The 26,351-nt window shown below is 33.9% G+C and overlaps 3 protein-coding genes across 18 annotated transcripts; 2 read left to right on the top strand and 1 right to left on the bottom strand.

The window, feature by feature from the left end:
- Positions 1 to 219: 219 nt before the first annotated feature.
- On the bottom strand, positions 220 to 4,275 carry pfdn4 (prefoldin subunit 4). The gene is made up of 4 exons (XM_077218914.1): positions 4,133 to 4,275; positions 3,386 to 3,493; positions 2,967 to 3,107; positions 220 to 580 (listed from the first exon to the last, which is right to left on the bottom strand). The coding sequence occupies exons 1-4, from the start codon at positions 4,157 to 4,159 to the stop codon at positions 449 to 451; spliced, it is 408 nt and encodes a 135-aa protein (XP_077075029.1). The 5' UTR covers positions 4,160 to 4,275; the 3' UTR covers positions 220 to 448.
- Positions 4,149 to 26,113, top strand: LOC143725962 (uncharacterized). 16 transcript variants are annotated; one of them, XM_077218887.1, is made up of 15 exons: positions 4,149 to 4,215; positions 8,817 to 8,912; positions 9,950 to 10,007; positions 10,235 to 10,310; positions 11,280 to 11,602; positions 14,913 to 15,071; positions 15,948 to 16,007; positions 17,126 to 17,161; positions 17,449 to 17,631; positions 17,781 to 17,855; positions 18,363 to 18,401; positions 20,434 to 20,556; positions 20,660 to 20,743; positions 22,803 to 23,012; positions 23,836 to 26,113. In XM_077218887.1, exons 3-15 carry the CDS (start codon positions 9,969 to 9,971, stop codon positions 23,899 to 23,901), a joined length of 1,473 nt encoding a protein of 490 aa, XP_077075002.1. In that variant the 5' UTR covers positions 4,149 to 4,215; positions 8,817 to 8,912; positions 9,950 to 9,968; the 3' UTR covers positions 23,902 to 26,113. The 16 variants fall into 16 exon arrangements, with proteins under 16 accessions (XP_077075002.1, XP_077075013.1, XP_077075001.1 ...); XM_077218886.1 differs by lacking the exons at positions 4,149 to 4,215; positions 8,817 to 8,912 and adding an exon at positions 8,934 to 9,065; XM_077218889.1 differs by lacking the exons at positions 4,149 to 4,215; positions 8,817 to 8,912 and adding an exon at positions 8,934 to 9,065 and having other exon boundaries at positions 18,363 to 18,395.
- LOC143725967 (uncharacterized) lies at positions 12,517 to 13,618 on the top strand. Its single transcript, XM_077218908.1, has one exon. The coding sequence runs from the start codon at positions 12,640 to 12,642 to the stop codon at positions 13,516 to 13,518; it is 879 nt and encodes a 292-aa protein (XP_077075023.1). The 5' UTR covers positions 12,517 to 12,639; the 3' UTR covers positions 13,519 to 13,618.
- Positions 26,114 to 26,351: the final 238 nt, after the last annotated feature.

A 26,351-nucleotide genomic window follows, 5' to 3' on the forward strand; every position in this document is an offset into this window, starting at 1 on the left:
ACTTTTATCCAAAGCAACTCACAGTACACTTTACATTATCCATAACCCGAGGATAAATGTCTCTGTATCAAGGGCACTGTGTGTATTTATGAGCTGAAACGTGAAGGATTGGAACCTGCAACCTTCCCATTACCAGCTCAAAACTTTAACCACTATGCTAGGTCTATTCAATGGTGCCAATAATAAGCATCCGCTGAAAAAAATGAAACTGAAAGAAACAATGTAAATGTTTTGCTTTTTTTTATTATTATTATTTTTACATCAGTGCCTCTTACCCAGCCTCAAAACCACCTGCATGCAATAGCTCAGATAATTCACTAAACATAACATGTGAAATGCAACAAACATCAGCAGAGTAAACCGGGCGAGAACTTGTTTTATCGAGTAGCAATGTCATATCCTGTTGGAGACTGAGCGTCTGTGAGGTCAAGTCCACATGCTTGAGGTTTCAGCTCTCTTCTGCCTCTAGATTGATGTTGTTTCCAAACTTGGCATATAATTGAATCTTCAAATCTCCCAGGACCACCTGTATGGATGACACACGACCCTCCAGAGCTTTGATCTCGTCCTGCAGAGCTTCCTGTGGATACCACAATATCAGTATGGAAATGTTGAGCGCTAAAAACAGGATTCAAATTGAACACTCGGCAAGCAAGAAATGCACGTAAAAATTGGTAAGAAAATAAAGAAAATATCTAGGGATGCTCCGATCAGGATTTTTGCAGCCGATACCGATAGCCGATTTCTTGTCATGGTGATCGGCCGATACCGATCCCCATACCAATGCTTTATATACTTAGGCTACGTTTACACATAGCCGGGTATTTAGAGAAACAAATATTTATGGGGTGTTCGTGTAAATGAGAGGCCAAACCGCAGGGAAATATCTGCGTTTTCCCTTAGTGTAAACGGGGCCTTAATATAAGACCAAGATAAATACAAACAAGATGGAGCAGTCTGATGCAGCCCACAAAGTTTAATTAAACATTGTCCAATAGTAAACTTTGGAGGACAATATAAACATTTAATCACCTAAAGAATTTTAATCACCTAGAGAAATCTGATGTAACTTCAACCTTGTCCAATATAAGTCTGAGCAGGACAAAAATTAAATAAATAAATAATTTAAACTCCTAAAAGAACAAATTGGAGTAGTTTGATGCTACTCATTAGAAGGGATGGGCATTTCAAGCAAAAATAATATTCGACGATAGCTGTATTATTCGAAAATCGCATCCCTTCCCCATATGCACGTACACATGCATGTATAGGCCACACAAGTGAGAAAAGCGGAGTGCTCTGACATTTAAATATAACATACAAACGTAAATATACATTTCATATTTGTTTTATATAATATATATGTTCTTTTTTTTATTTCATCTATGTTGATTATAAAAGGAACCGCATGAGATGGGTAAGATAGGATCATAAGATGCCCAATATATCAGGAGACATTTGGAGTGGTTCAGACATGATTTTGACCACTTAATTAAGTTTTGTTTTGTAGAAAGCCATTCTTTAAAGTGAATTTCGTTTTGTAAAAATTGTATCTTAATTTCGATCAATGTTTCATCAACCAATTGGCTGGATTTAATAAATAAGAAGCGAAATTATAATAGGACACGGAGGCGCCCGCATGTTAACTGGAGCGCGTCTCATAAATGAACCGAAACCAAGCGTATAAACGACTTGCCTCACAGACCTGAGAACGTATAGAAAGCTTGAAATTTCTACTTGAAAAAAAAAAAACGATTGTAAAAGAAATGGGGTAGCTACTTTCTGCTTGTGTAGGCTAATCCGTGAAGTGTGCATTTCTCTCTATAGGCGCGTTCACTACATGCGAAGATGGCTTCAACATCGCCAACTGTATCTTTGCAGCCAGAAAACACTAGTTTATTAATAAACGATTAAAATGTATAATGCTGCATAAACATTACTTTTGCCGGTTCTTTGTGGCAAGCTTTATGCATGCGCTCAATATGCGGAATATGCAATATTACGATAACGCTCATAATGGTTTAGTATTTTCTCCCATATATATATTTAAGTAATTAAATTAATATAAATATGCGATTAGACTAATGGCTTAAATTAACTACTACTAGTCAACTAGAAATAAACTTTAGACGTGCACGGGCATCTCTGCTTATTTCACATATATCCTAACCAGCAAGCGAGCGGCGCTGTGTGACTGAGCGAGCGAAGCAACTCTCCAGAAAGGCGATCTCTCTGGAGGACAATGCTCCTCCACATGAGATTCCTTTGAAACATTCATGGCAAATGGCTCATTTTTTTCATTGTTTCTCGACACATCATAGTTATTCCACACCAGCGATGACATGACTTCCAAATCATTTAAGTCCCCACGCATCATGTACCTTCTCACGTTTTGACGTAATCAAATTGTGATCGGTTTGTGAGATCGGCCAAGTTTAGTGAGTACCGATCGAGTCATAAAATGTGATTATCGTCCGATACCGATCTCCGGCCGATCGATCAGAGCATCCCTAAACATATATCTCCTAACATCTCTGAAAAATATATCTAGTCAGTTGGTGTTTTTTTTAATCACCGGTTCTCCAACAACATCAAGATTCTCTACCAATTTTAGGTTGTTTTGTACTCGATTTGCTGCAAGTATGCAAGAGAAAACAGCTAGATAATATGAAAACAATGAAAATAAAGCATAATGCAGTTTCATGATCAGTAGACCTAAGTATTTACGTTCTCCTCCAAGAACCTGAGGTTAAGTCTTGATTCGAAGGCACAATGCTTGTAGTTCATAGAATCAACTCTCATGAGATTTGAACCTATAACCTTTCTACACCAGATCTTTATTCACTGTAGGCTGCAACACCTCAAGTTTTACAGAGTCTACGGACCAGAATGTGTACGGCTGACTCCCTTTGTGGGACACATAAACACACACGGCTCATGGTTTGGTTTGGTATGGGTCATGTCACCTTTGCTGCCTCCAGCATTTCCTGCGTCTCTTCTTGAGAGTGACTGATGAACACGTCTCCGATCTGATACGGGATCAGCATTGCATCGTCCTCACACATCATGAGGTCTTCACTGGCATCCTCTAAATTCTGTAAGGATTTCTACAAAAAAAAAAGGAAATTAAATCAGCATATACCTGCAGTCTAAAATGTATAATAATTAATGTCATCAAATTGATTAATTGCATCTTAACATAAAAGTTTGTTTGCATAATATGTTTGTGTATATTATTATATTTATATATTATATACACGTGTGTGTGCACTGTGCATGTCTGTGTATATACATGTGTGTATATACAGTATATATACACAAACTTTTATGTTAGATGCGATTAATCAATTTAGCAGCACTAATCAAAATCAAACAGTCTATTTACCTTTTTGGCCTCGATTTCATCTTTCAATTCAGACATCCGATTTGTATTTCTGGCAAACTTGTTTATCTTTTGCTGGTCTTCAAATGTTACATTGACATCTTCAGCTGCCTGTTATGATTCAAGCCATATTTGTAATCAAAAGTGTGTATTATTAATCACATTTATTCCACTATAAACATAACCGTTTGCTCTTTATATAAAAATATAATTATAAAAAGAAATCAAAAAATAATGCCATGCAATAATTTTCTTCCTATGCCTCATCTGTAAACACATGACCTGAAATTAAATGACATTTTTACAACAATAAACAATGACATTAAATATATGACGTAAAAGCAGTCTGCAATTAATTCAACGTCACATAAAACAGTTGGTCTGTGTACGATTCTATGCATTTCTATATAGGAATATATATGTTATCAAATAAAGACCAAGATAATAAAGCAGTAACTTTAGTATACAGTGTCATACGCAGATATTGACTTTATGACCTAAAGAATAGCATCTGAGCTAAAAGAAAATATACAGCTGTTTAAAGCAGAAGAACGATGAACATAAACTTAAATAATAAGAATCAACGTCAATGCCAGACAATCATGAATAATGTTACGTTAGCCATTTAGCAGATGAAAATATATAATCTCCAGCGTCCCACAAATAACTGTTTCGTGTGCTGTTTTAGATATGTTTGCATCCCTAACACGTCGTAAATCTGAACAGAAAGCAGTTAATGTGAACACATACCACTCCTTTCTTCATGGTGGCTGCCATCTTTGAACCGGAAGCGGACAGCGTGCACGCGCGTGGACGGCGGCGGAATGGAGCACGTGGGTATTCATGAAGTTATTCCGTTCTCGGTGCTTTTGTTGTCGTTTCAAAAATGTGGTACTTTTGACACTTTTACTGTCTATGTTTTGACAGAGGGAGCATTAAATATAATGTTTACTGTAATAACTGACATAAACGAAATGCAAAACTCAATGAGTTTTCTTTAAATCATCCGTTGTTTCTTTGTGGTTAGGATTTTCAGAACTCGACTTAGACAGTAGGACAGTAGTAGATTTATTTCCACACAGACATAAAATACTTTATGATTATTTTAAAGTAAATTTTAAGTTACTTTTATGCCCCAGTTTTTTTAATGAACCTTTTATCCACATTTGTTGGCCCTGTAGATTTAGCCATATCCAAGAACCAGAAAAAAAATCCATCATAAAAATATGAATTAGCCTATCAAAATTTTAAAAAGTTTAAGAACCTATCAAAGTTTTTACTGTGTGAAAATGATATTCCCTCAGTGCTGGCGGGTCCTTGCAGAACTGAGAACTCAAATTACAGCTGTTATTTCCATCTCGACCAACAGTTTTGCCCCTAAAAACTTGTATCAAACATTGTTGTTGGCCTATAGGTTAGTTGTTCATTTTCAAAAAATCCACAGGGCCAAGTGGCATATAGCTGAAACATTTACCGGTATACTTACAGTCAGCTTGACCATTCTCATAAGAATCTATCATTATAACTGACTTGTCTAGATTATTTTAAAGTCTGTCTTTGTTGTGCTTATTTTTTTGAGTTTTTTTTTTAAATGGATGACTATTTATTCATGTATTGTGCGATTTCCAATATGCTTTTACCTAATAAATTTTCCGAAACAATTCAATCTTTGCATAGCTACGCAGAAAAACTGAACTTCAAAGGACCTCAGCATATCTTCGGTTGTGTTTTTAAGAAATTATGACAGAAATTGAGGACCGCATTTTTTATTTTTGGGTGAACTGTCTCTTTCAGCTTCAGGATAAGGATGTGGTCGAGTGTCCAATGTTTCAGTGGTAACCAAGTAAAACAGTCAAGCTGATGAATATTTAGTTAACATAATGACACAACCTGACTGAACAAACTCACTGTGGTTGCTAGTGCTTCTTGAAGCTCCTTGAACATCCTTTTTGTAAACAGTGCTACTCCCAAAGACAAATATTGAGATAATATACAACCCAACCCCCCCCCCCTTCCCAACCTTACGATCAATACTATTTGTTTATGATTCTTTTTAATAGCTATAATTAGAGTATTAATGACCACCAAAGTGTAATTCGATGAAAACTATGATAAATCCATTGCATTCTGTGCAACCATTTTCCCTGTTTGCATGTCTCAAGAATTCCTTTAATGATGGCAGATCAAGTTCACAGTGACCACAAAAGAATTTGTTTTTCGCCCCCGGTGTGTACATTTACAATGTGACTCTGTATCCACGAACGGCGCTTACATGACAAAATCTCACCCTCTGCGGGTCTACTCTTTTGTTCGTTGTCATGCTTTCTGTTGAATAGGAAAACACTTAACATATTAGTGTTTTGTTTGACATTTATTTCATGAGATGTTAAAGGGTTTACAATGCACTTTGGCAAAGCGATAGGATTCCTCAGCTCAAACAACCAACATGTGAATCAAATAGTTGCATTTACAGTCAGGGGAATGGAGAATGAATAAAACGGCCTGACTGGGCCCGTATGTGGGAGACAATCAGCATATGTATTTATGCTTGTGCAATGAAAAGAAGTAAGATTATGTCGAGAAAAATATCTTAAAGGTCAAGTAGATTGGAAATTTATGATAAAGCACTCAAGAAAAAGGGTGCGCCAAGAAAATATGTAGGGATCACAATGAAATGCATTTACCGTGTGATTATATCACTGAATTAATACAGTAAACTTGATTTGATTTGCTGCTGTTTTCAAAAATAATATTTTCTTCATGTCAATTAGTATTCCTCCATTCTAAGAATGAGAGAATCATTGTTAAAATCCATTATTACAAATTATGTGTGTTAATTAAGTTTTTATCAAATTATTATTTGCTGGCAGTCAAAAGTTTGGAATGATTAAGATTTTTTTAATGTTTTTGAAAGAAGTCTCTTATTCTCACCAGCGCTGCATTTTGTTTGATCAAAAGTTCAGTAAAAGCAGTAATGTTGTGAAATAGGCTATTATTACATTTTAAAATAACCGTTTTATATATATTTTAAAATGTGTATATATATATACACATTTATTTGAAATCTTTTGAAACATTATAAATATCTTTACTGTCACTTGAATCAATAAAATGTATTGATATTTTTTTTAAGTTCTTGCCTAGTCTTGCCTTAAGTTCTTGCCTAACTTTTAAATGATAGTGCATTACAGTTTCCTCAAAAATATGAAGCAGTACTTGAAAAATATGAAGCAGTTTCTTGAGCATCAGATCATCATATTATAATAATTTCTGAAGGATCATGTGACACTGAAGACTGGAGTAATGATGCTGAAAATTCAGCTTTGATCACAGGAATAAATTACAGTTTAAAATATATTAAAGTCAAAAACAATTCCTTTAGATTGTAATAATATTTCACAATATTACTGTTTTTACTGTATTTTTCATCAAATAAAGTCTTGGTGAGCAGAAGAGACTTCTTTCACAACATTAAACATTCTTAATTATTCCAAACGTTTGACCGCCATATACTGATTTATTAATTAAATGAATTGCAATGCATCCCATATATCAATATTTGCTGAATATTTGCCTTAGAAATCAAAATATATAGTTTCCATGTCATTAAACATAAGCCTACCATTTGCCTACAGTCCACAGCAATCCATTGCACCAATGTTTAGGATTTAAATGGTACTTCACTTTAGGATTTATTTTACAGTCTGGAGCAAATCCAGAGTTCATCAAAAAATAATCACTGTATTTTTGATGACGAGCTTAAATTGATCAGTTTAACAGGTTGTAAAGATTAGATAATCCAATCAATAAACCTGCAATGAAGTCCAGAAGTTTGAGAATGCTGTGAAAATCTAAGTTTTTAGATCTATTATAATCTTAATAATACAGGAAGTTTTGAAATTTTTCAAAAATGTGAAAATAAAGAGGAAATATTTAAGATGGTCAAATGTTCTTGCTTCCATTGGAGAAACATCAAGCTGGAGAACATGATCATCTTACAGTTCTGCTGTCATTGAAGCAAAAGGGGGGAGACGTGATGACTAATGTTTTCTGACAATATGAAAATTCTGCCATCATTTACTCACCCTCAAGTTTTTCCAAACGTGTTTGAGTTTTTTTCTTCTGCTGAACATTGAAGAATATATTCTGAAAAATTATGGTAACCAAAGAGTTGATGGGCCCCATAGACTTCCATAGTATTTCTTTTTTCCATACTATCGAAGTCAATGGGGTCCATTAACTCTTTGGTTACCCACGTCCTTCAAAATATCTGGGTGAACTATAAGTCAACTTACACTAACTTTCAAAAGTTTCTTATGCTCAACATGATCGAAAATACACAACAACAAAAAATTTGTGAAACTTTATTACATTTAAAAAAAAAAGTAATTTATCCCTGTGATGCAAAGTTGAATTTTCAGCATCATTACTCCAGTCTTCAGTGGCACATGATCCTTCAGAAATCATTCTAATATGTGACCCTGGATGACAAAACCAGTCATATGGCTCATTTTTTTGAAATTGAGATTTATACATCACATGAAAGCTGAATAAATAAGCTTTCCTTTGATGTATGGTTTGTTAGGATAGGACAATATTTGGCCGAGATACAACTATTTGAACATCTGGAATCTGAAGGTGCAAAAAAACCGAAACATTGAGAAAATCGCCTTTAAAGTTGTCCATTTATGTTCGCAATTGTGCTGCATTCACTCGCAAAAATAAATGTTTTATACATTTACGGTAGGAAATTTACAAAATATCTTCATGGAACATGATCTTTACTTAGTATCCTAATGATTTTTGGCATAAAAGAAAAATTGATAATTTTGACCCATACAATGTATTGTTGGCTAATCCCACAAATATACCCATGCGACTTAAGACTGGTTTTGTGATCCAGGGCCACATATGATTTGCTGCTCAATAAACATTTATTATCAATGTTGAAAACAGTTGTGCCGCTTCATGTTTAGCATCTTATTCTTAACATTCTTTAAAAAAAAAAATCATGCTGTTTCCAAACTTTTACATTTTTTGTCATGTAAATCATTTTTTAAATCATGAAAAATCCGCACCAAAATATTTTAATTGTAGCCTCTCTCTTTATTCACGCCGTAACTCTTACAATTAAGCGTTTGTCATTTTTCTTTAATGTACTCTGCCAGTGAGGAATCATTAAATAAATAAGGGCTTATGTTGGTAAGCTTGGCATCATGCACTCTGTACTCAAGCCCTGGATGAGAGTCATACTGTGCAAATAAACTTTTGCATTATATCCTCTACACACATCCTGTTTGGGGCCAACCACACCTACAAAACAGACTGTTCTCAGTTCAGCTTGACATTTTTTTTCTGGGTAACTTCTCTGAATGAGTGGATATTGTCTAATCTCTTATCATTGACACGTGTGATAATCCTGTCACTTTTTTAGGTGGAAAAGCTCATTGGTGAGAAACAAAAGGACATGAAGCTGAGTTCATCAGTGCTAATAGGTTCACAGGCCATGTCTCATCCACAGTGTTTTAAGGTAATGAGTTTGAGCCCCACCCTCTTTTAGGACAGGTATATGTGTACACACACAGGCTTGACAGATAGCAGACTGCTGGTGATTACTTTAATCGAGGTTTGGAAACTATACACAGAATCTAATTGTCAGTTTGGGCCACAAGACAGTGGAAAGGTAAATGCAAATATTTTCAGTATGTTCAATTGTATTTTAAGTTATTTAATAATTAGAAGTATTATTTCATATTTAGTTATCATCATCCCTTTTTGGGATTGAACCTACAACCTTCACAAAAACAAGTCAGAAGCTACTCCACCCTGCAGCGATCTCGTTTTCCTATTGCACTGCAATGAAACTAAAAAAATGTAGTCTTGTTTTCAAGTACAAATATCTAAACATGTTTAAATCAAGATGCATTTACTTGAGAAGCAAAGTTACTCAAAACATAAAGTCTTGTTTTCTGAAAAATTAAGTGATTCATTTATGCTTGAAAAAATATCTGCCATTAGGGTAAGAAAAATAAACTTCATTTCAAAGTAAAAGTTTTATTTTTGGCAGACATTTTCTTGTTTTAAGCTTAAAATCATTTAATTTTGATATATGTTTTGGTAACACTTTATTTTAAGGTGACGTAGTTAAACGGTACTACAAAGTGCATACTTACTATAGTAATAACAGTAAAGTATGCAGAATTACAAGTAACTAACCCTAAACCTAACTCTACGGTAAGTTCATAGTTAATTAATATTACTCGGTACAATGTAAGTGCAATGTAACGTCACCTTAAAATAAAGTGTTACCCTTTTTTTAGAATACAAGACTTCTTAGAATAAGAAATCTTATGTCGTTTCGCTTCTTAAGGAATTGCATTTTGATCTAAGAATGTTTAGATATTTGTACTGAGAACAAGACAAAAACGTATTTCTTTGCAGTGTGGGATTTTTAGTCATCATCTGATTGAATTCAGCCCACGTAACAGACTTGGAACAATCATATTGTGGGTATTTTCCTCATATTAATATGCAATAACTATTTTCAATGTCAATGCTGATATTCAGTTGCTGACTTGAAGCGAAGATGGGGAATGAGCAATCAACTCAGAAAAAACGGCCGAAGGTAAATTACATTTTTGTGAGTAGTTGACATATAACATTGCTTTATTATTATCTTATCTTATCTTTTTAACATCAATATCTTTATGTTAAATGTATATATAAGAAAAACTTATATTGAGTTGCTTTTCCAGCATTCAAAATACTCTTGTAAGCACCTCTACATATTTAAATCGAGGCACAATGGTTCAAACCTCAATATATCATGAAACTAAATAATGTTTTTACCAGACAAATGCTGAGCAAAAAGTGACGAATGGAGAACTGAATGGACATGCAGTCCCGACTCCAGATGGATCTGAACTTGGTATGTATACTATATACTGCACATATATTTTGTTTATGTGGCTAAACGCATTGGTACCATTTTACAATGTTTCATTTATTAATATTAGTTGACTACATAAGTTAACATGAACTAACAATTAACATGTAAATGTAAATCTCAACATTTACTAATACGATTTTTAAAATCAAAAATTGGATCTGTTTACATTAGTTAATGCACTTTGAACTAACATGAACATTTTTATAAACTAACATAAACAAGGTTAATAAATGCTGTAAAACATATATTGCTCATTGTTACAGTTCATGGTAACTAATGCATTGACTAATGTTAACAAATTAAACCCTATAAAATGTTACCAATGTATATCCCCTCATATTCTCCCAAAGTAAAGATCTGCAAGAGTAACTGCAAGCTAAATTTGCAGGTATTTACATTGTTTGGATTAACTCAGCAAGTCAACTCACATTCGAGAACATGTCACAAAGCTCTGTATAAACTTTGGGTGTTGTAGTCAGATGCATTGTGGATAAAGCAATGTTTGCGTTTTGTGTGCATTGCTGGTTTGTAGTTGCTAACACTTTTACAAAGCCTTTTTAGAAGAGAAGTGCACTCATAAATACATTTTCCAGACTTACTAGATGTGAGTGATATAAATCCCATAGAATGCAGTAGATGCATGCATGCATGAGAGAATGAAAGTTGCACGAGGATTGTAGAAATAAGGCCAGAAACACTTTGCTCAAGTATGCGAACGCAGATGCATGTGCACAGTCTTGTTGAATATGCTTGTGTAACTTTGGCGGGACTAGATAGAGTTAGCTTCAAATGTCAGGACCATTAAACTAGATATAAATAAGGCCTAAGCCATAAGAACTGGGTGTGTATTATGATTTATTATAAGTCAAATTGATAACTAAAGGCAGCATAGATATTATGTATCCTTGTGCATTGCATACATAATTTCTTTCATTTTCTTTTGCCTAGTGGCTAGCAAAGCAGCAGCAGTGGAGCAAAAGTGTGAAACCCCACCAGTGACCATCACAAAAAAGCCACCAAAAAAAGAGGAGGTAGACAGCTGTAAACTCAACGGACCCAAACATGTGGAAACAACCCCTGAGGAAAAAAACACAGTCGCAAAAGATGCAGAACCACCCAAAACAGTCCCAAAGCCCAGTGAAGATGAGGTGACCAACTTCTTTGGTAAAATGTTCAAAAAGAAGAGTGAACCTGTGAAACCTGCATCAAAAAGCAACGATTCAGTTGACGCCCCAGTCACAGCGGTGGATCTGAAAATTGACCTGCAGCCTGTAAGTAGAAGTTGCAATGTTGTTCATTTATTATTTTACTAATTCAGTATAATTTCTCTTTTACATTTTTTCCAGCCACTTGATTTCTCTGGATGCCCCGTCCACAGTGAGCATGGTTGTATTTTAAACATAAAATATTAATGGTTCTCTACGATTTGTCACATTGCACTGCATTTTTGCTATTAGTTTGGACATAAAAATTATTTGGGTCACACTTTAGTTTAGGGTCCAGTACTCTTACAATTAACTAACTATAACTATGATAGTAGTTAGGAAGGTAGTTGTTAAGTTTAGGTACTGGGTAGGGTTAAGGGATATAGTATATGGTCATGCAGAATAAGGTATTGATATGCTTTATAAGTATAGCCTAGTAATATCCTAGTATGCATGCTAATAAGCAACTAAACTGTAAAAAATTACTGTTGGTTTAACTTACAAAAATTAAGTTACCTGGTTGCCTTAAAGATTGCATTGAAATACAATGGATTTAATCAACAGAAACTCCAAATATTATGTTATCAAAACCACATTCATTTTCTAAGTTGATTTGACAAAAGGAAAAAAGGTGTGATAACAAATCATGAAAATAAGTTTAGACCCTTTAGAATGTTATTAGGACACTCTAAAAAATGCTGTGTTGTTTCAACCTATATTTGGGTCAAATATGGCCAAACCCAACCATTGGGTTTAAATTGTTAATTTTAAAATTCAAACCAACAGTTGGATTTGTCCATATTTGACCAAAACATGGGTTGAAACAACACAGCATAATTCAGAGTGTATTAAATTGTGCTTTAGGTCATGGTTATTTTTGGATGGATACCAGAATTTTTCTGCCGAGCATTTACCAGGGAACAACTAATCCTAGTGCATTCTGATTCACATTTACCAATTTCTCGTTCCAAAAGGATAAAGTCTTCAATAATTCAGACCAAAAGGAGATTCTTGAGGAAGTTGCGGAGAAGCTCAAATTGCAATTGGTCAACGCTACTCCCGCGCAACCCAAAAGCCCAAGCTTATTGACAAAGAACATCTCGATGGAGTCATCAAGCACGAATGTTGAAGATGTGACATGCTGGGAGATCCTACCAGATCTGCCCACTAAAGAAAAACCAGTAGCTGCTGCTGAAGAACCACTAAGTGAAGGTTCATTTACAAGAAAAGCCAGTGAGATACATGTAGGACATCTGAAATCTGAAGAACCACCAACGGCTGATGCTAAGGTTCCAGAAGATGAAGAACCTAAGACTGTGGATGCTGAACAGGCTTTGTTAGAAGACAAGGAACTTCTTCAAATTGCGGATATTGTTGAGGAAATCTCGCAGATTACTCAGGAACAAGAAACAGTTAGCCAAACAGAAGAATCAGAAGAACTTCTAAAGCACGATTTTAAGGAGACATTGGTCGTTGCAGAGGAACCATTAACAACATCTGTGGAACCAGTGCTGGTTCCTGAAGAAGAAATTTCCCCCGGTTCTTTCGAAATCATCTTAGCTGCTAACTCAAAGGCCTCTGCAGATGAGGAGAGTTGGGTGATTATTGAGGAACCAGCCCGACCCCTGAACGTCTCTGTTCATAGTGGACGTTCAGAAGAACCTGCGCTCAAAAGTAAATGTAATTCAGCAGAATCTACTCAAATTCTTTCCCAACTCAGGTCCATTTGCACTAAGGCTTTAGAAGATTCTTCCTATAAGCCGCTCAGTGTAGATGTATGTGCTGATGAAAGTATTATTCGCATCACATTTGACGTTTTCCCGGATGAGTTCACATGTCTGAATAAGGTCAGTTACGACAAACAATGTTCTTTCAACGAGAAAGGCTCTGCATGGACAAACTCACCGCATGCGATTCACTTAAAGTGTAAACGTACTAGCTCCTTTCCTCAAGATGCTTGTCATCGATTAACACAAAATTAACTACCCGAATGTGTCGTCGAAACTAACCACATCGAAAAAGAAAAAAGAAAAAAACACTTAAAAGTTTGTTTGTATGTTGGATTATTGTGTTGTCTCTTTAGAAACTACTGAACATAATTTTAAAATAATTAAGATTTTTCTAAAAGACGTCTCTTATGCTCACCAAGGCTGCATTTATTTGATTTAAAAATACAGTAAAATTGTGAAATATATTTTTTGCAATTTTAAAATGTACTTTTTTCCAACATCATCATGATCCTTCAGAAATCATTTTAATATGCTGATTTGCTGCTCAATTATGATTGGTGCTCAGTTATTAATAATGGTTCTTATATTATCAATGTTGAAAACAGTTTTTGCTGCTTAATATATTTGTGGAAACCGTGAGCATATTAGAATGATTTCTGAAGGATCATGTGACACTGAAAACAGTTACTTTAAATTGTAGTAATTCAATCCACAATATTACAGTTTTTACTGTATTTTTGATCAAAATAGATGCAGTTTTTGTGCGCATAAGAGACTTATTTCAAAAACACAAAACAAAACTCTTAATAATTAATGTTTGTTCAGCAAAACCCAATTTTCAGCATCAATCTTCAGTCACATTATCCTTCAAAAATCATTCTAATATGCTTACGGTTTCCACAAAATTTTTAAGCATTGATAATAATAATAAGAACCATTATTAATAACTGAACCCCAATAATAATTGAGCAGCAAATCAGCATATTAGAATGATTTCGGATCATGTAATTCTAATCATGATGATGCTGAAAATTCAGCTTTGCGTCACAGGAAAAAGTGACATTTTAAAATTGTTAACATTAAATATTACTGTTTTACCATATTTTGGATCAAACACATGCAGCCATTGTGAGCAGAAGAGACTTCTTTCAGAAACATAAAAAAAATGTAATTATTTTTTAAAAAAAGATCGGTAGTGTAACTGTCTCAGACATAGTAAGTCTTTGTTTTGTCTTTTTCTTGTGTGGTTCCCATTTGCATGAAATGCAAATAACATCTAGTAACTAATGAAAACCTACTGTAACTGTACACCAGTCATCATGTGTAGTTATATCTGTGATATGTTCAACATTTAGTTCTCTAAAAGTGATTGTCTGTAAAATATAACAAGCCAAACACACACTGTAATTTAAACATGACACATTTCACTGTAATATAAAGCACGGAGACTTTAAGTCCAGCACATTTCTGAATATAAATGAGTGAGGGGGGGAAACAGGGCGTTAATAATAGGATGATTGTTGCTGCTGACTCGAGTAGGCAGAGGCATGGATGGAATTGCGCCCCTATTTCAATGCATCTATTGCACATCAGCTGTAAGGGTTGTAACACATTTGCAAGGGCTAATTCTCAGGATTTGTCTATAGGATCCAGTGGACATAAAGACCAGCGCAGAGCCTGAGCCAGAGCCGGAGCCGGAGGGTAAAACTCTCGAACCCAGTCCTGTGGAAGTCACAGAAGAAAACAATCCGCCAGAGGACATTAAAGCAGCAGAAAAGTCAGTTATGAACTTTTTCAAAACATTTGTAAGTACACATTTTAATTTCTTTAATTATTTTGCTCATGCTTTCATTATTTAAAGTTTCGAAGTCTCTTTCAAATGACATTTACATGTATGCATTCAACAGATGCTTTTATCCAAATGGGGTTTCAGTGCATTCAAGAGAATTTTTTTTTTTTTTTTTTTTTTTTTTGGAGGGAATTGAACTCATGACCCAGTTGTTTCAAGTGCATTGTTCTTTCAATTGAGCTTTGAAAATCATTTTTTAGGAAATATTACTGAGAAATATGAGTGTGCAGTGTTTATATAATATATAACTTAAAGAGAAGAACAGGAAGGTGTGTGTTTCTGTATAACTGATTGCTATGCAACAATCTAGACTTGCTGTACTAGACTACAATGATGCATTTTTACACCATCATTGTGGTATGTGTTACACTGCATCTTTAATCTGTTAAACTATCCTTGGCACTCTTCTAAATCAAGCCTTTGGACATGTCAGACAGTGTCAGCCTTTTGTTTGCTGTATAATGTGAGCTCACAAGGGAGGCCTGTGCGTTTGGAGTTGTGATAAAGCACGGGTAGGCCTACGCCATCTCCAGAGGACAAAGGCTGACTCAATATGAGAAGCATGTTCAGAACGGCCCCTGCCAGGGAGCTCTTTGTGTGCCCGTGGCAAAGCGAGCCCGTCTACACAGCGTCTGAGTTTGACAGACGGGCATTATCCTTGCAAACGATACATTTTTGAAATCTCAATCTTCATCTCCATGCAGATGAGTAGGCCTGTCCTTCTGACATGGAGTACCTGAAGGAGCAATATCTGCTTAAACATGACACTCTGACACTTTTTCACAGTCACTCGAATATTTCCTTGTCTCCATTCTCTTTTCTGCATGCGAAGGTCACTCCGACCAAAACAAGCAAAGAAGCCAAAGCCACTCCTGATGCTTCAAAAGAACAGGTAATAAAACCCTGACTGTCACAACACTACTCATTCATATTCATGAGATTACTTCATATTTAGTGAGGTCAAATCGCATCTAACATAAAGGTTTGTGTTTATTTTTACGTGTTTGTACATATCCATCCATCTATATATCCGTCTATCTATCTATCTATCTATCTATCTATCTATCTATCTATCTATCTATCTATCTATCTATCTATCTATCTATCTATCTATCTATCTATCTATCTATCTATCTATCTATCTATCTGTATCCATCCATCCATCCATCCATACATACATAGATACATAGATGTATGTATGGATGTATCTATCTATCTATCTATCTATCTATCTATCTATCTATCTATCTATCTATCTATCTATCTATCTATCTATCTATCTATCTATCTATCTATCTATCTATCTATCTATATATACATGTAAATATATCTATCTATCTATATATGTATCTATCTATATCTATATATATATATATATATATATATCTATCTATCAATCTATATATGTATCCATATAATATATACATATATGTGTGAGTATATGTATATACACACACACACACACACACACACACACACACACACACACACACACACACACACACACACACACACACACACACACACACACAGAGAGAGATAGACATTATATAAACACAAACGTTTATGTTATATGCAATTAATCTTGATTAATCCATTTGAAAGTCCTTATTATATTATATTATATTATATTTTTTAATTATTAAAATGATGTATGTATTCACTTATTTATGTAGTTGTTCCAATCTGGCAATCTACAGTATCAGTATACTTTATGTTTAAGGTTTTTATTTCTGCATAAGATTGTTTTCAGTTATTATTGTAGAGTTGAACATTTTTATATTGATACCCTACATTTTGTTTATAAATGTATTTGTTAATAAATAAATAAATAAATAAATATTTATACATAAATGAATCAGTCATTTTATATTGATTTATTTATACATGAATACATTTATAAATATATAAATAAGCAAGCTTAGATTACTTTGCAAAAAACTGATGTATGATTATTATCATAAATGCAGGTGATGCTTGATATTTATTGTCCTAATATTTATTCCTCAGTCACAGAAAGAGACTCCACCAGCACCGTCAACAAATGTGAGCCATATAATATTATCAGCATTATAACATTATGAATGTAAATGTGAGCCTTATAATATTTCACCATTTTGTGCTATTATTATAATCATGTTTTAATGAGCTATAATAAGCTATACAGTTACACAACACGAAACCTGCTTTAAAAAAATATTTGGTTTTGATAATGAAGCATGGAAGATAGATAGATGGATAGATAGATGGAAGGATGAATGAATGAAAGGATGGAAACGTATACCATCTGCTGTTTTGTGCTTGAAATAAAACCAATTGCACTCTTTTGTAAGGTACAGGAAACACCCAAGGCACCTCCTCCTCCCCCAGCTCCACCTAAGATGGAGAGTAAAGCAGAGCCGGTGGTAAAGAAAGAGGAAACATCTGCAACAAAAGCAGCGGCAGCAACAAAAGCAGAGGGCTCTGCCAAGACCAAAACTAAAGACAGTTCATTCAGCAAACTCTTCCGTCCAAAGGTGAGCCCAAACTGTCAGGAGTACATGTAGGTGACAATAAAACACATAATAAAGTTATTCTCTTTTGCTTCTGGGGTGAGACTTAGACTCTTATTATACTTTAAATATAGCTTATGTGGCACACCATAACTGAGTAATGTGAATTTGAGGTGTTGCTAGGCAAGGTGGTGTCAAAAGTTCAGGCGGCGACCACCAGTGGAGCCAGTGCTAAGACATCAAGAGTGGTAAATGATAACTAGAATAGGCTATTCTGATATTAACAGAACTGACCCCATTTGTTTATCATAACTCAAGACATGCAAATTAATCCAAGGAGCTACTATTATTTTGCCCTTTGTGTGAGAGAGCCATATGTAATATTCAAAGGTATAAAATATCTTTGAAATGTTTTCACACATAGGCATAATACATTATGCCATTCAATTAGCGGAAAACTCATTGAAAATAATGAATGAGTCAGTGAACGTCCATTATGGTGACATCATGTTGACAGCAGCCATTACCTCATGTCACAACAGTCAGCCAACTAAACCATGTGCTTTGGGTTCAACTGCTCTCCATTCCTCCACTTCATACTTACATCAGATTTATTCAGCGACTTGAGGCTCATGTAAAGGCTTTCTATAACCAGTGACTCAGTATTTGTCCTTGCTAGAATAAACGGGCAGTGTAAAGTGCCTTGGGAATTGTAGATGACTGCAAAATTAATGCTAATATTTGCTTGCCTGCAGCCTGTTGTGGTTGAAGAGAAAAAGCCGGTTGAGGTACAGGTAAATACAGCACGGTGGTGGGACTGTCTTCCTAAATAAAATCAGTCATCTACTATTGACATACTTACATTTACATTTGGAACTTTCTGTAAACAGGGTATAAAACGGTGTCGCATTACTACTATCGTGTTCTTCTGAGAGAGAATACATGTTAGTATTATTAAACCTAGAATTATTATGTTAACCTGTTTCCAACTTTCAAAATTGACAGAAACTATTAAAATAATCAGCATTTTTTCACAAATTAATTTTCAATTAAATTTTAATCTTATTCATCAAGATGGTAAGAATGACAAATCATTGTAAATAAATGGTGTGTGTGTGTCTGTGTGTGTGTGTGTGTGTGTGTGTGTGTGTGTGTGTGTGTGTGTGTGTGTGTGTGTGTGTGTGTGTGTGTGTGTGTGTGTGTGTGTGTGTGTGTGTGTGTGTGTGTGTGTATTTTCTTATAAAAGAAATATAAGTTTATCAATATCTATAAACCAACATTTGGTCTGAAATCTTGGGATTTTATTTAGGTTATATATATATATATATATATATATATATATATATATATATATATATATATATATATATATATATATATATATATATATATATACTCTCAAATATGTAATATATCTTATATATATAATATAAAAATAAAAATATGTATGGAATTTTATTTAGATTTATATTAGGGCTGTCAAAATAACGCGTTAATTTCGATTAATTAATCTGAGAAGAAATAACGCGTTAAAAAAAATAACGCAGATTAATCCATTCCGTTTTGACCTTTGCGGAGCCGTTCTAGCGTTCGTGTAAAAAGAAGGATGCTCTCAGATTCTGTTAATTGTATTACGAAAATCAAGCAATACCGTTTTGGCGTTTGTAAATGTGAAATGACGGATCCCTATAGCGGCACGTGAACCGATCATCTCTAGCTAATAGTAAATAAACACGAATGACCAATGTTGAAAGATACAGTAGGGCAGCCTAAAACTTACCGAAATGTATATTCCTCGATCAATCAGTTTTTTTCAACCGCGAAAAGAGGTCAATAAAACAGCTGGAGAACAATTATGTCACATAACATTTAGCCCTACGTTACCTCAGGAAAGCCATTTCATGACCATATAGCATGTTATAGTTGGCTATAAAAAAAGAGCTATAGAGAGTATTTTTCAAAATGTATGTAGCCTACTAGGCTACTATATTACGTATGGATTATATTTTTACTTATATCAAAGTTGTTATTTGTAATAAACACGCATTATATTTAATTTGAGCTATTTTTAACCTTAAATACTACCAGCTGATATGGCTCTCTGTATTTTTACAGCATTGGGTGAGAATTTTTTTTCTTGAGAAATTTGAATGCCTATCTTGTGTACCTAATATTTATCCAAATGAGTCAATATTGCATCAAATCACAATAATTAAATTAAATTGAAATCGTGAAATTTGTGTCAAGCAATAATAATTAAAACGTCGCTTACCAGAAATTGTACCATGCAAACATTGTAAGATTGTGTATGCGATTAATTTAGATTAATTAATTACAGAGTATTTACATTAATTAATTAATTAATTAATTAGATTAATTAATTAGATTAATTTAATCTAATTAAATTAATTAGATTAAAAATTTTAATCGATTGACAGCCCTAATTTATATATATATATATATATATATATATAAATAAATAAATAAAATTCCAAGATTATATTATATTATTATAATAATATATTATTTAATTCTCAAATATTTTAAATGAAGTCTGCAACCATGTTAACAAAACTTAGGTCATGTCTGCATACATTTACACATAAAGAATTGAAATATTTCTTGACTGTTTTATACCCTCATTTTGGAAAGTGCCGCAAGAAAACGAGGCTCAGACGTATAAATGCAGCAGTCAGCAGTTAAGCTAGATGTTGTCTGTTTTAACCTCTTCACTGATGATTCACACAATCAATTGACCGCCTTCTTGAATCCTCACACTGTTCTTTCATTTGCTGATATAAAAATACTCTTCTTCTGAAACACCAGGTAGACGCATCTAAGAGCAGCACCCTTGAGGCTTCTGCCAAACCTGAAGAACCTCCAGCACCAAAACCAGAAGAAAAGAAACAAGAGAAAAAATCCACTTTTGGAAAAATGTTCAAACCCAAGGTAAACTCCAGATGAATTAAAGTCCAAGTGCACGTGTGAGTGTATCAGATTGTGTTTCTGCATTGGAGCACTGCATGCAATAACAGGTTTGTGTGAATTTGAGGTACTGCTAGGCCAAGTGAGCACTAGGATCCAGGCAGCCGCGTCCAGCGCTGCCGCCAGCATCTCCCTCATGTCTGCTAGATCGGTAAATGGCACGATACGGTGGCCATTCTTGCATTAACCAAACTGATTCAATTTGTTGCATTGCTCAACCTTACTTCTGACATGTGTGTTTGTGTTGTCTGTGTCTGTACAAGTTTAATTGATTTTTACAGGGGGGAAAACACATATATAAAGGCCGTTCACACCGAGAACGATAACTAACTATAACGATACCTATATTAGTGTTTACTCCAGCGGACGCTGCAGTTTATGTTGTCTGACGCTTTAAATGTTCGAGCTCTAAAAGCAGGATGGATTCTGATCGGCTGTCAATGTTTTTATCGTTCGTCAGCTGGAAAAAAATCTGAGAGTGATTCAAACAATATCGTTTCTCTCTGTCGTTATGCTTGTGGTGTGAACTTTTATAATTATATCTTTGTTGTTATTTTTATAATTATCGTCTTTGGTGTGAACTGGCCTTTAGTGGCACAGGTATTAATCAAGTTAATATTGAAGCAATGTAATATATCCTGTATAGACTGTTTTCTGAGTAATTCATTTCTACTAAAATTGAATTATAAAGATCTTTCTTTCTTTCTCTCTTTCTTTTTTTCTTTCTATCTGATAGTGTATTTGAAGTATAAATATGGATTGCAATGGTGGATTTATTTGATCATCAAATACTTTTATTTTCACTTATTTGCATTAGCCTTAGACTTCTTTAATATATTAATAATGTTTTTTTTAGTATAGTTAATATTATATATGTATATTACTTATGTTCAAGTATTAAATATATCTAAATAATTACATGATTACACATTTTGTTTTATAATATATATAAAATGATATATTTTATATTTTTTATAAATGTATTAATAATGTTTGGGGTGGTACATTTTTTTTAGAAGGAGAAGCCTCGTTCTCATCAAAACTGTATTCATTTGATCAGAAATACAGCAAAAACAGTAATATTGTAAAATATTATCACAATTTAAAATAAATTAAATCATTCTAATATGCTGATTTGATACTCAAGAAACATTTATTGGTAACACTTTAGAATAAGGTTTCATTTATTATTAATTAACCACATTAGTTAACATAAACTAACGCTGAAAAATACTTCTAAAGCATTTATTAATATTAGTTAATACTATTTTCAACAGTTACTAATACATTATTAAAATCAAAAGTTGTATATGTTAATATTATTTAACAGACCTGAACTAGCATAAACTAACATTGAACAGTTTCATTTGTATTTAATAACATTTAATAAAGATTAATAAATACTGTAACAAATTTATTGTTATTTAATATTAGGTAATGCTTTAACTAATGAGACCTTATTGTAAAGTGTTCCCCATTTCTCATTATTATCAATGTTGGAAACAGTTGTGCTGCTTCATATAATTGTGGAAACCATTGCAAAAATTGTATGTTCAAAATAACAGCATTTAATCCCGGACAAGCGCCCAATTCCATGTTAGTGGGATTCCTTCTAGGGTAAAGGATGCAACATAAAAAAAGGAAACAATATGATTTCTTTTAATGGAAAAGCGAATCAAACAATATTTATTGAATTTTAACAGGTTTATAATACAATGGGGGATTTTACCTCATGAGCCCAAAATAACAAACAAAAAAATAACTAATTTGTATGAACGTCTTACTGCCCTAATACACAAAATAAAATAAAATACAATTAATTCCCCGACTCCCGAATCCAAAACAGGCCATAAATATCCAACAAAAAAGTGGCGTCGCTCTCCCTACCTCCCAATTCCAAAACACAAGTATATATAGGTATAAGAGTAAATAAATATATAGGTATAAGAGCAGCATAAAAATCATTAACATTATAAATGTCTTTGCTGTCACTTTTGATCAATTAACAAAAATATTAATTTCTTTAAAAAAATATATATATATATGTATATATTTTTTTTATCAATAAACAAAAATATTAATTTCTTAAAAAAATAAAATAAATAAAAATAAAAAAAAATATATATTAACCCTAAACAGTATTAGGAGTGCACAAAATATAAAGGATAATGTGCATCTCTTTAACCACCATTCATTTATATTAACCCAAGGCACCAGAGGCCAAGAATGAGACTCCAGCTCCACCTCCTGTGGCAGAAGCTGCTCCGGTCGTGAAGGCCAAAGAGGAGCCCAAACCTGCCATCCCAGCACCACAAACCGCCCCGGACAACAAATCCATCGGAAGCACAGATAACTCCTCGCCCAACATGCCTCGAAAGCTGGAGAAGAGGAATTCCCTCCAGCTGTTCTTCAAAAACCTGGTTAAGTAGAAACAGAGATTACAGAGAGCTAGGGAGTCGACCGAGGACAAATGTGTCTATCTAGTTTAACTGTTCAGCATGTAGTTTGGTAAATGCTGAGAAGTGTTTTGTAATTCTGTCGGACGTCTAACCATCCTGATTATTTTGGTATTGTTTGCTGGCTGTTAATCTTAAAACATAAACAAGAATCAACTTTCACAGTGTATGACCACTAGATGGCCTCATTTACCTACATTTAGATGAATACTTTCCACATAAATATAAACTCTTATTTGTAATGCGCTTTAATACATGCTAATTAAAAATGTAATAAATATTTTAAGTGATTTTTAAATATCATTAGATTAAATTGGGAACAAAACATTTGCATATGATATTTTATAATTGCATGAAATCTAATAATATTGCATGAAATCTCAAAATCCGAATGTGTTATTCTAATCTTAGTTGCAATATTTGTTTTTTTAGCCTCTTCATTAATTAAAATGAATGTGTGTTCATTATTATTATCCACGGTTATAGGCGGTTTCAAATGGGATGATCCCTGCTTGTCAATTATCTCAGACAAAAGTGTGATGACAACTAAATAATCACAGCATACACAGCGATAATAAAGCGTTTCATTTCACCACTGACTATAACTAAAAGAGACGTGTTGGAGCAAGATCCACTGTTAATAGTTTAGCAAAATAAAACAGCAGTTGTCAGACAGGTTGTGAGGGGTTTTACTTCAGGCGCCATAACGGACGAGCAGTAAAAAACAAACACTTCCTTTCTAAGTTAGGATCACTAATGTTGCGTTATGCGTTGGTGTGTCTCACAGGGCCAAAAACGCCAGTCTGATGCCGGAGTGCAAACGGACCCTGTGGCACCCGAGAAGTCCAAATAAAGCCGCTCATCTTTGTCAAAACCATTTGCCACCATGTATGCATATTTAATAGGCCCCAGTTTCGTTTATTTGGTTATGAGGTTTACTCTAACTCTGAAATCATGCCATGAAACATGGCCGAATCCCCATTCATTTAGTGAAAGCGGAAGTAAGTGATATTCCCTGTTAAGAAAGTGCTACATGTGTTTTTGACTGGAGGGATGAACTTCTATTGTTTTCCCACTGAAAGACGTGTCAGAGTTGCGTGATGTGGCATAAGATGGAAAAGTGAAAGTGAAAATGTACTCCTACATTTAATACAAACTCCCTTATCTTTATTTTCTGTGCATGTTAACGTGTAACGGTATGTAAAAAATGTAACTAACTCTACTCATCTTACGTTGCATTGCGCATTAAAACTTCAAAGCAAACATGCGAGTTTGCACATGAAAAGTATTTATTTATGTAATCATACACTATCTGATTGTAAAAACAACGACCCGTCGCCTGCTTAATTCAATCAGCGTTCTCACTGAAACCTACAATGAATTCAGATGCAAAACTTCTGAATCGCTTTAGGCCCTGTCCCAAATGGCACACTTTATATGCACTTACGGTCTAGTGGACTTACAACAGTAGAGTCTGTCTGCATCACACAGTACTACAAAAACCACACCACTACAAGTTACGCCTCCTGCAAAGAAACAAGCGTGAAGGTCTTGGACTGAAACAATCTTTTCAAGTATATTTATTTTATATTTATGTATGAAATGTTTGTAAGGCCAACTTATATTGCTTTCAATATAGCTGATATTTCATATTTAAAGGTATAGTTCACCCAAAAATGTAAAATTCTATCAATTTTCTCACCCTCAAGTTGTTCCAAACCTGTACGAGTTTCTTTCTTCTTTTGAACACAAAAGAAGATATTTTGAAGAATGTCGGTGACCAAACATTTGATGGACCCCATTGACTTCAATATTATTATTTTTTCTCATACTATGGAAGTCAATGGGGTCCATCAACTGTTTGGTTACTGACATTCTTCAAAATATCTTCTTTTGTGTTCAACAAAAGAAAGAAATTCATACAGGTTTGGAACAACTCGAGGGTGAGACAATGATGACAGAATTTTCATTTTTGGGTGAACTGTCCCTTTAAGTATGTAATATCAGCTATTAGAAAAGCATAAAAGAAATGATATAATGAAACGCAGACCTATGGTAATTATAGCTAAAAATGTACCCTCAACCCTAACCCTACCCCTTCAATCAAATCAAAATTTACTGTAGAGTTTCATAATTAAAATACTTTAAAACGGTTACTATCGCCACACTAGGACAGTGAAGTAAAAGAAGAGCAGTTCCAGTGATGACATCAGTGTTTCTAGAGGGAGGTGCTAATTGGCCGTTTCATTTTAGGGGGCGTAACCTGTAGTAGGGGCTTAATTTGTAGGAGCGTGGTTTGTAGTCCTGCGGGATGCAGTCGGACACACTTGCAGACGTGCGCGTGTCTTTTAAATCCCAGTTTGTCATTCTCGGTGGCTTTGCGGTCGATACGTACCCTCGATGAGTATTTTTCCAGAGCCCACATTGAAGCGAGCTCCGACGATTCGTCACAACTGTGAGGAAGGTGCAATTTGGGACAGGGCCCTGATAGTTCCATAAAAATCTAAATTATTTATTTAACCGTATATCAATATTAACATTAGAACACTATATTACATATTAGTTATTTTTGTTACACCCGGTTTTTGTAAAAAAAAAAACAGAAAAACTTTTTTTTGTCATTTCAACTTTAAATACCTAACAGATTGTTTCATAATTACAACATACTAAACCAAATTTCAAGTAATCTTTTTTTTTTTTTTCTTGCTTGGCCGTCCAGTTCTGAGCAGGAGAGACTAAAAGAAAATTAAGCTATTTACATGTTCTTTCATGTTTTTTTAGTTTTTTTCTGATATTTTCTTATTTTGTGATTTCACATCACTTGCTATTAGAACATTATATAATTATGTTATACAATTATGCAATATACAATGTACATCCAGCTCTCTGATGCAGTCACATGTGTTTTATGATTTTCTTCCTAATTTTCTCTACATTTGTAAAGAGCAAATGGGCCTAATTCAGACTATATCCATGAATCTTAGACATTCTGTATTTCCTTTGTTGCATTTATATCTATTTAACCGATTTATAAAAATAAAAGAATCATTTCTCTCCTCTGTAAACTGACTCATTCTGTATTTAAACAAAGAAGGAATATATATTACAAATATATGTCTTTTTTAATTTTCTGAACAAATGTTTGGGATACTGCAAAAAAAAAACTCAGTATTTTTTTTCTCGTTTTCCAATACAAATATGTAAACATTCTAGAATTAAGACACGTTTACTTGAGAAGTAAAAATATGTAAGATAACGAGTCTTCATTTTTATTTGATCTGGGTTATAATTCATTCTTTTTTA

Source organism: Siphateles boraxobius, unplaced genomic scaffold (assembly GCF_051911475.1).
Source record: "Siphateles boraxobius isolate OS27281-9 unplaced genomic scaffold, OSU_SipBor_1 77, whole genome shotgun sequence".
In the NCBI taxonomy this organism is placed as follows: Eukaryota; Metazoa; Chordata; class Actinopteri; order Cypriniformes; family Leuciscidae; genus Siphateles; species Siphateles boraxobius.

Coding starts and splice junctions, on each gene's coding strand:
- LOC143725967 (XM_077218908.1), top strand. CDS start 12,640: ATGGAGTCATCAAGCACGAATGTTGAAGATGTGACATGCTGGGAGATC.
- LOC143725962 (XM_077218887.1), top strand. CDS start 9,969: ATGGGGAATGAGCAATCAACTCAGAAAAAACGGCCGAAG. Junction 17,856..18,362: donor GTGCTAAGACATCAAGAGTG/GTAAATGATAAC, acceptor GCTTGCCTGCAG/CCTGTTGTGGTTGAAGAGAA. Junction 20,744..22,802: donor CCCTCATGTCTGCTAGATCG/GTAAATGGCACG, acceptor TATTAACCCAAG/GCACCAGAGGCCAAGAATGA.
- pfdn4 (XM_077218914.1), bottom strand. CDS start 4,159: ATGGCAGCCACCATGAAGAAAGGAGTG. Junction 3,108..3,385: donor ATGAAATCGAGGCCAAAAAG/GTAAATAGACTG, acceptor TTTTTTTTGTAG/AAATCCTTACAGAATTTAGA. Junction 581..2,966: donor AAATGCTGGAGGCAGCAAAG/GTGACATGACCC, acceptor TGGTATCCACAG/GAAGCTCTGCAGGACGAGAT.